At 36.7% G+C, this 10,145-nt stretch overlaps 1 protein-coding gene across 2 annotated transcripts in view; it reads left to right on the forward strand.

Annotated features, from left to right (window-relative positions):
- Window positions 1–737: 737 nt before the first annotated feature.
- Window positions 738–10,145, forward strand: part of LOC107680683 (potassium voltage-gated channel subfamily B member 1-like) — a 34,277-nt gene continuing 24,869 nt past the window's right edge. Inside the window, exons 1-2 of one of the 2 annotated variants that reach the window (XM_016476694.1) lie at window positions 738–980; window positions 2,795–3,485. In XM_016476694.1, coding sequence (XP_016332180.1) covers window positions 2,910–3,485 — 576 coding nt within the window. In that variant the 5' untranslated portion in view covers window positions 738–980; window positions 2,795–2,909. Of the gene's footprint in view, window positions 981–1,621; window positions 1,666–2,794; window positions 3,486–10,145 lie in introns of those variants that run through there. The other variant, XM_016476695.1, reaches the window with a different exon arrangement.

A 10,145-nucleotide genomic window follows, 5' to 3' on the forward strand; every position in this document is an offset into this window, starting at 1 on the left:
TGATTAGCTTGTTCAGGTGTGTTTGATTAGGGTTGGAGCTGAACTCTGCAGGACTGCGGCTCTAGGACCGAACTTGCCTACCCCTGACCCAGGGTAAAAGGCATTTTGGATTTTCTTTTCTCAAAACATTAAAAAGCAACAAGCACCACATCACTTTCCTAAACACCTGTTGTAAGGATTTGAATCCCTAGAAGGACCACATTTATTCTAAGAAAAAAAATTAATTCTTATGACATATATGCATATGGTAACAAATTATGCCTGATCACTTTTGCACCTTTATCTACACTACACTATCATTTAAAAGACAGAAAGGTCGGCCTCAACAGATCATGAAGTTTAAAATTTACCCTTAAAATAACTAGGAGAGATAATCTACTCTATTTGCTGAAATTCAATATAAGGGCTTCTGAAATGAGATGACTAGAGACCAAAGAATTTGAGCATCTCAGTACAGCTGCTGTGCTTCACCAAGGTAAAATATTAAATTAAACTCATATATTCAAGGAGCTGCAGCTATGACTCATGGGTTTCTTTGAGCACTGCTCTAAAAAGCGGATGTGTTTCAAAACGCATATAAAATAAGGGGCAAGTTTTCTGTATTGCCCGCTCTTCAGACGCCATTTTCACACAGGTTAGGAGCTGCTCCAAGAGCCTCTTGTGCTGGGTGGCAAGGGTTAAACGCGCCGTCTCTCTGCCATTGGGCGGTGAGACTACGGAGAGCCAGCCATCTGCAAGGAAAGCAGCTGTCGCCTTCACGCAAGAGACGTTAGACATCAGTGAACGAAAACAGTGTGGATTCACGCCAAGACTTGTTGATCTTTTTCCATAAACAAAAAGCGGGGCTATATGTGTAAGTCTGGAGAAGAAGAACGAGCTGCTGTCTACTGGCTTTATTTAAACGGTGACGTTCGTGCGTTTTCCTCTATTTAATTGCTTAATTTCACACCACTGTCAGCAATGAGTCTTCACAAATTAAGGTGGGTGGTTTTTGTAGATTTATCAGTCTACCTATTGTTATATATATATATTTTACCGTATTCTTAGGTATTATTGATCGTTTAGGAAATTTCTGCCGAAAACCTAATTGGAAAAGTGTGACGGTGTGCAGATAAGCTATAAGCTTTGTCTAATTAATATTGAATTGCACTTACACATACCATACAAATAACTACTGTTGCATTGAGGTTGTAATGTTGTGGCATTAACACGTCTGAAGATGCACTTTTTTCTATGCATGATGCAGGATCAATACTAGTGGATGCCACTCCTACAACGTTTAAATTATATTTGAATGTCTTTATAATAGCACTTTGTTTATATGTTTTGAATATGTCATCTGTTATATTCCCCGCTTTGCGTAATTAGCGTCACTTTTTCCTTCAAGTGTACAAGATGATCAATGAAATCACATCATAAGCGCAGCTGCATTGATACATTGATGTCAGTGATGACCGCCTGATGCAATTAGTAACAATTTAACCACTGCACTTTTTCCCCCCCCCCCCCCAAAAAAAAAGACGTGCGATGCTCATAAAAATCCATTTTAATTTAACCAAAATGTCTATCATGTCATCATGTTTTCCTCCTGTTTTGCATGTTGTTGTTGCTGCAGCTGTACGGTCGGGGTCCAGCCGACGTTACACTTAACTCTTTAGTTACAAGGTATGGAAATTTAATAACCTTTTAGTCTTTTACTGAATAGTTGATGGAGTCTTTTAATCTCCTGTACAACAGCAGGGATAATTGGGAGTTCTCAAACGCCCAGAGGTACTGAATGTTGATGATTAGATAGCATGCTCCTTTTAGAGGATTACAGGTAGATCGCGTGCGTTCCAACATATTTGGATTCAAATGTTTTTTTTGTTATCTTTTGGGAGTTTATAGAGACTAACGGTGGTTTAAAAATTGTCCGTCAGGACAGCAGCAGGCGATTCAGCACCACGATAGTGGACAGCGACTTCTCAGGCTTTGGGATTTGTAAGGAAGTGAATTATTGGGATTAACCTAAACGATTCTGGTTCCTTAACGTTTCATTTAGCACTTCAGATTCATTTAGTAGCCTATTTTAAAAAAATATAATTGCATTTACTGCTCTTAACAGTGTGTTGACAAATAGGCCTAATAAAATCATTTCAGATGCCAACAGGACAGATATAACAAATTTATTTGACATGTCAGTTCTTTTAAAAAGTGTGTTTATGACTTTTCGGCATAAATGTAACCCAGTAAATGCTCTGACTATATGTTTTGGATTCCCTAAAAAGAACCGGCTCAGACTACATTGGTTGCACTACGTTACTGAATCACTGAAAAGAACCGGCTATAAAGTAATTCGTTTAGGAATCAAACTATATTAGTTGTGCTATTAATGATTAGCTGAAAAGAACCAGCTCGTGAAAGTCATTTGTTCAGGAATCAGATTACACTGGTAGTGCTACATGTTTTTGATTCACTAAAAAGAACCGGCTCATAAGAGTCATTCGTTCGGGAACCAAAAACTGATCGCGATGTAGATTCGATGTCAGCACTGGCATATAAATTCACGATCAGGAACCGTCATCAGAAACAAAACTAATGCAAATCACTCAGGTATTTTTAACTGAATTAAAATATTGATTGCTTTTGAATGATTTTCATGACTTTCGGTTCCCAACCCTATTTATCAGCCAGACTTTTAATAAAATATGCTTCTGCTAGTAAGTGGCTGGTTTAAGAATTTATTAGTTAACAGAGCACTTAACAAACATCGTAAAACATGCAGCTCATTTCTTATTTCTCCTTTCCTCTTCAGCAGCTCAAATAAAATGAAACAGCCCAGAGAACCACTGGTAACAGTAACACCGCCTGTCCCATGGCCAAATTCATAAGGTAGTCTGCACAAAAACAAAAAACAAAACAAAAACAAAATGGATAAACCCTCTGCAGGAATGAGTCAAATTGGTTCTCGCTCGACAGCCTCTCTGCCCCCAGAGCCTGTGGATATAATCCGGAGTATGTCATGCTACCGGCGTGTCAAACTGAATGTAGGGGGTCTGCCGCACGAGGTCCTGTGGAGAACCCTGGACCGACTGCCGCGCACACGACTGGGCAAGTTACGAGACTGCAAAACCCACGAATCACTCATGGACATATGCGACGACTACAACCTAGAGGACAATGAGTACTTTTTTGACCGGCACCCCGGGGCGTTCACATCTATACTGAACTTCTACCGCACTGGGAAGTTGCACATGATGGAGGAAATGTGCGCCCTGTCCTTCAGCCAGGAGCTGGACTACTGGGGGGTGGATGAGATCTACCTGGAGTCGTGTTGCCAGGCGCGGTACCATCAAAAGAAAGAGCAGATGAACGAGGAGCTCAAAAGGGAAGCTGATACTCTGAAGGACCGGGAGGGCGAAGAATTCGATAATACTTGTTGTTCAGAGAAAAGGAGGAAACTGTGGGATCTACTAGAGAAACCAGGCTCGTCTGTAGCAGCCAAGGTACAGCACTATATACAGCATCTTATCAGACTGGTTAATAGGCCAAGATTCATACATATAAACACATTTTCAGAAGGCCATCTTCTACAATATAATGCATTAGTTCAGAGACAAAAGGAGACCCGTTCTTAATTTCAGCTATTATAAATTATACATCTTAAAAAAAGAAGAAAAAAACTGATTTGCAAAAAAGTCCTAATGTCACTTAATTTGATGATGCAGAGTTAAAAATATCAATAACTTTTTCCCCAAAATAAGAATTAATTTTTTTTCAAATTATATATACTGTACATATCAGCTTTAATGCACTTAGCGAAATAACAAAAGCAGTCAAAGTCAAAAGTTTTTTTTAATGACAATAATAGTATTCAGAATTTATCATTTAAATGACAATCTGTAAACGGATGAAAAAAAAGTTAAAATGCTCAATTAAATGTAAAAACTTTCCAGAAACTCAAGTTCATAAATAAGATTTTTTTGCAAAATCTGAAATTTTCTGTCACTATTTGGATGTAGTAAAGTGACCATAGTCAGTGACCATAATTCTAACATTAAAATCAGGATTAGGCTTAAATATCTTCAGAATCATACTTATGTGAAAATCGGCTGAGAATTGGACGACAGGAAGACAGGAATCATGCCTTTGTTGCAGTATTTCTGGTGATTAAGGGATAAAACAAGACTTCACCTTACAAATGGTTGTCGAAAGCAAAAATGCTACGAAATGCACATATTTTGTAAGAAAGTGTGACATGCTAAAACAAAACAGGGCACTATTTTTCAAATCAGCACCCCAAACTTATTAATAAACACATTGGATTTCATACAGCAAATATGATGCAGTGCAGTGTAATCAGACGTGTCATAAACAATAGCATTCCAGCAGCATTCAACATTGTGCGTCAAACATCTTCATCTGCCAAGGAAAGAAAAAACCGCAACCTCCACATAAGCATATATCAACACTCAATTAGCTTAAAAGGGCAATGTAAAAAGTGCGGTTCAAGCCTCTGGACTCTAACCAAATTGCTGCAGTCATGTAATCAATCACAACAGAGTGGCACTCTCGTGCTTCTCACATAATTCCAAACGTAATGTCCATGTAAACGTTCATCGATCATAGGTGCAGGTTTGACACTTATGTGTGTCTAAAATGGTTTCTGCTTGACATCTTTGGTCTTAGATCAATAAGAACAGCATCTTGGTTGCATGGTATTGTTAGAGATGCAGTGCCTATCTGTAAACTTCTTTTTTCCCTCTCCAGTGGCTGTCTATTTTACTTGCTCTAATTCCATAATTGTGTACCTGTGCTGATATATAGTCACATGGGATTGGGAGGGACAGTTCAGTGACTGTCCTTCCTGTTACCAGGCAACAGAGAGATGACTCTATCACTTTGAAAGTGTAACCTCCTGGCTGATGTGGACCATTGTTTTGGTACACTTGCACATATATATTTGTATTCAATCAGTGGAGGATGAAGTACCTGAAAGCCACACTTAAGTAAAAGTACAGATATCTTACCAGAAAATGACTTAGGTAGAAGTTAATGTCACCGATTAGAATATTGCTCGAGTAAAATTGAGGTATTCAGTGGTGCGTTTCCCATACAACGATGTAACTCACTGATTAACCACCACAGTACGATGCATTGTTGTGGAAACTAACTAGCTAGTAACGACTGTTTCCCGAACACGGTCGCATCTCCGTCGTTTGAACCACATTAGTTCAACAATTTAGGGCCGTTGGTAATGACGTCACATGCATGTGGTGGAGTAATAACTTCTGCTAATTAATTGATTCGATATTTTTTAGATGCTGCTGTATTGAACATGGCACCTGATGACTAATTTACTATGTTGTGTTCCCTGTCATTTTGCTTTATTTGATGTTTGGTTTATCATGGGTTTCCTCTTACGTCATACTCCGGGGTTCCCGAAGGCATTTATGCACATGCGCACTCTTCAAAAACGGCGCTTATTGAGGACGCACTAAAATTGATCAATTAAAATGTATATATATTTAAATAGAATGGAAGATATAGATTGTACTGCATGTTAGCTTGCTTATTTTGCCCAAAAGCATAATTTATTTAAGTCCATATGTCTTACTAACAAGAAACTATGCTTCTAACCATAGGTCGAGAGCTGTAGTTCCTACCACGCAAGTTTGCGACGCTGTTTGCGAATGTTTGTTTGAACTATGCTTTCGGGAAACACCGAATGGTTGAACTATGTTGGTAACGACAGAACTTGCGACCATAGTTGGCTAACGATGCATTTGGGAAACGCACTCCAGAATAGTATTGAATAGTAATGAGTGAGTCACTGAATCATTCATCCAACCGATTCACTCAAAAAAGCTGATTCATTCAATAAGGAAACACCGTCCTGTGCGTTACTCAGAGACGCAAAACAGTACTGAGATCTTTGTGTGGAAGTATTTTCGTTGGCAAAATTGAGCAGAAACATGCAACATTGTGTCTAAAATGTAAGTCACTTAATGCTTACTTTATTAGACTTGTATAAAATCAATATTACATTTGATATGCTGATATCTGGAGAAAAAACGGCACTCTTTGTGTGATATAGATTAACCATATTAAATTATATAAATATAAAAGACATACAGGAGCATTTTTGTCGCCTATAATTTAGAATGCTTTGAATTTTGATGATGCTAAATGTGTTTCAATAGACTAAATCACGTGGTGTATGCATGCACTCTCTGTGTGTTTTTGTGATATATGTCAGATCGCACATCGTTAAAACAACATTTACCATATTATCACAGATGATATACTGTTTTTAGGAGTCTTAACTTGTTTATGATGCATTTCAAATGTTTTCATGTTATACTATGGGACGTGGTATTATACATGCTATTTGTTGACAATAAAGCATTATTTAAAAAAAAAAGTCTTAACTTGCAAGCACCAGACCACTGATTCGTCAAACCTGTTTTCTTGCAGTCTGTGTTTTTCTGACTTAATTTTGTAGTAAGCAACAAATTTGCTTCGGGGAAATGTATCGGAGTAAAAATATACATTTTAATTAGGAAATGTAGTGGAGTAAAAGTGAAAGTTGACAAAAATTTTAAAACTCAAGTAAAGTACAGATTCTCCCAAAAAGAAAATACACAAGTACTGTAACGAAGAATTATTACTTCGTTACATTACACCACTGTATTCAAATAAGAACTGAACAAAGAGTCAGGCTTCTTTTTGGCTTTTTCCTCTTCCGTCTCTCCCTCCCTCTATCTTCAGGCTCCTTCACTGCACCTCTGGCTAAATGTCAGGGAAATGTCACATTAATTATCCTCCATGAGACTTTGTGTCCCATTCTGTTTTAAGCCCCTCCTTTTCTCCCCCTATTCTCACTTGAACAGGCTCGGTCTACATCTGTCTCAAATCAGATTTCGCTGCATGGCCCTACCGCACAATAAGATTATGTCAGACCGCCGTCATATCATTGCAAATTACCGCCTGGTCATATTTCATAGCTAGACTTCACCTTTTTGGCATTCACTAGTCCTGCATTACCATGCTATTTAGTGGATACTAGTAGTGTACTAATTAATAGTGTTTACAAGATAGAAGGTGGCATTTGCTTTAAGTTAAGGACCTTGTATTGAAGCCTCGTGGTCAAAGCTGTGACGCTTCAGTCAAGGCATGAATGCTGAGGTAGTAAATGTTTTTAATTAAACTGTACATGCAGTTTATCACGTAATAGGCTCTTACCTTGATTCAGTGCCATTTATAACTGGTATTGACAAACTACACTGTAAATCTAGATTATGCATATATAATCTTTGCATTTTAAGGTCTTCAAATTGGAGTATATGCGTAGATAACATGATGTCAAAAATGTTCTGTAATATTCAAATTCTCCAATATTCAAAGTCTGTAAAAAATTGGGTAATATGATGATTTTTTGTATTGATTTTTCACAGATGTTTTCCATATTTTAAATTTATTTTTTAATTTTAAGATTTAAGTAAAAAAATTTCTTGAAAATTTGAAATGATATGATGGCAGTCTGTCATAATCTTATTTCCCTTATAAATTTATAAGGATTTTAACCAAAATTTTGAAAGTTAACAGCATATGAATATTACAGTATATTGCTGTAAATGTTGCGCCTGAAGGAGACAGACAGACAGACTTGCTGGTATTAGAATATTTTCCAGATGTAAGGAATGACAAATCATCCCAGATTAATTCCAGTTAGAGGTGGTGCTGTGAGTTCATGCTATAATCACAAACAGGTCAAGAGATGGAGTAATTAGCAAATGTTCTTTTCAAAGAATCTCATTTATGATTTAGCCCATCACGTATATTGAAGACCCACAGTTGTGACCCAGCCCTGTGCCTGAGGATGTGGATATTTCCTGATTCTCAGAGATGTCACAAAACACCAATCTTATTTACTATCTCCATTTCATATAAAGGGAAGTAATCACTTACTGGATGTGGTTCTTTACAGCCAGTGTCCTTCCAGAAGCCCTTGCAGCATTGAGAGAATGGCAGTTACCTTCTGGTTTGCAAAGCCTTCTATGATACTTGAGAGTCGATACGGGACATTTACACAGATCTAGATAAAATATAATAATGTCATGAGTTTATTATCATGACTTTAATTTATTAAAAAATTAAAAACACCATATGGCACATCAAAAAACGGCTGAAGGTGACCAGCTGAAGGTGAAGGTGAAGTTTATTGTGAGAAAGACACCCTTTTCCCTGTTTTAGTTAATGCTACTGCAATTGTATTACTATTATGTTCAAGGGACATTAATTCTTATGAGACATACAGATAATAAGCCATCCATTCTATCAATGCAACATTTATGAGGATATCTGACTTGTGCCTGTAAAGGTGTCTAATGTCAGGATGTCTAACCCAAAAATAGAAAACTATGGAAAGACTCCACTTTTGTGACCAGGGTTGGGATCAATTCCTGTGCAGTTTAGGCAGTTCAGTGAAAATCAAATCTTACTGTATGAATTGATAGGACTGAATGAGGTTAAATGAATTTGAAATTCCTGAAAATATTTCTAAAGGTCCACCCTGTCCATTAATCCAGTAGTCAAACGATGGCAAATTAGTAATTTGTGTGATTTATTAAACTTCACCATTAATGTGTAAGAGGTTTATTTAATAATAGGTCCTGGTATCAAAATTAGAACTATAGCAGGTACAATGTAACATGATTTGTACACTGCTGAAAGTAGATAAATGGTAAGACGTACAACACATTGTAAATATTACATACAGTTTCAAATTCAGATTTAACCACAAATAAAGCATTAATGTATGTACTTGTCACGATCGCCTACTGTGTTGGAGCGAGGAGACGAGGGGTTATAAAACAAAATAACCAAAAATTCTTTATTAATCTTTATTAGTCTTTATTAATCCACAGGAAGGACACACATGTAGCACTTCTTAGACGTTCAATACCGAACAAGGGAGAATGGAACAGGCTAGAACTCAAATAGGGCAGATAACAAGGGGCAGACAGGTGAGGAGGATGAACTAATAATGAGACACACCTGGAAACAATGAACACACAATGGGTACAGGAACCGGAAAAAACAAATATGGACATGTCACACACGAGGGAAAACACACACAGACAGTCCATATTCGTGACAGTACTGAAATACTATTTTTGGATTTAAAAAAATATTATCTCTGCTCAAAATGATCTTTATTAAATTAAATATGATATTAGAACACTTTTTACACTGCGCCTATACAACAGTTCTATAAAAAAAGTTAAGTGTATAACTTACATATTAGCCACAATATTACCAGTAACCTGAAAATAGTTCCAAATAAAGCTGAAGCACAACCGTTTAAAAACTGATCAATAAACATCAGTACTATTTCGTTACTGAATGAATCACTGTTTTTGAAAGAATCGGTTGAATCAATGAGTCAATGGTTCACTAATAAAAACAGTCATTTGTCGCCACCAACTGGCTGTAATGACATAAGTTCCAGAAAGAGTAACCTGCTCACCATTAGGGCTGAACGATTTTGGAAAATAATCTAATTGCGATTTTTTTTAACCAATATCACAATTGCGATTTAATATGCAATTATTTTTTAAAGCTCTTTATGTTCTGTATTATTCAACAAAGACAAGCTATAAATCGTTGTATAGTATGACCAACACAATATTAGAAAGATTAAACATAAATGTTCTTTTCTGTAGGCCAGCCTATATGTTATGATGAAATTAGGTGATGCATGAATTGATATGAATGACATTTTCATTTAACAACTACAATCACAGTAGTATATTGACTGATTTGTTGAACTTCCAACCTTGTAAGCATGTAATTATATATATTTTTTTTTTTACCTTATTATATATATTATGTATATATGTAATATATAGGCCAGCCTATATGTTATGATGAAATTAGGTGATGAATTACTTTGAATTACTAATTAAAAACATCAGTGCACAATTTTCCACTCCACAATCTGTCAAGCACATCTTACCAGCAAACGTACACTCATTCACATCCTTCTCTTCACTTTCTGAGGCATGAGTGTCTCCAAACTCATCATTTCTAATCATCCTACTACTTGTCCTCTTGATCCTATTCCATCTCATCTCCTTCAAGCCATTTCTCCTGCAGTTGTA

The sequence above is a fragment of the Sinocyclocheilus anshuiensis genome, unplaced genomic scaffold (genome assembly GCF_001515605.1).
Source record: "Sinocyclocheilus anshuiensis isolate Anshui unplaced genomic scaffold, SAMN03320099.WGS_v1.1 scaffold396, whole genome shotgun sequence".
NCBI classification, from domain to species: Eukaryota; Metazoa; Chordata; class Actinopteri; order Cypriniformes; family Cyprinidae; genus Sinocyclocheilus; species Sinocyclocheilus anshuiensis.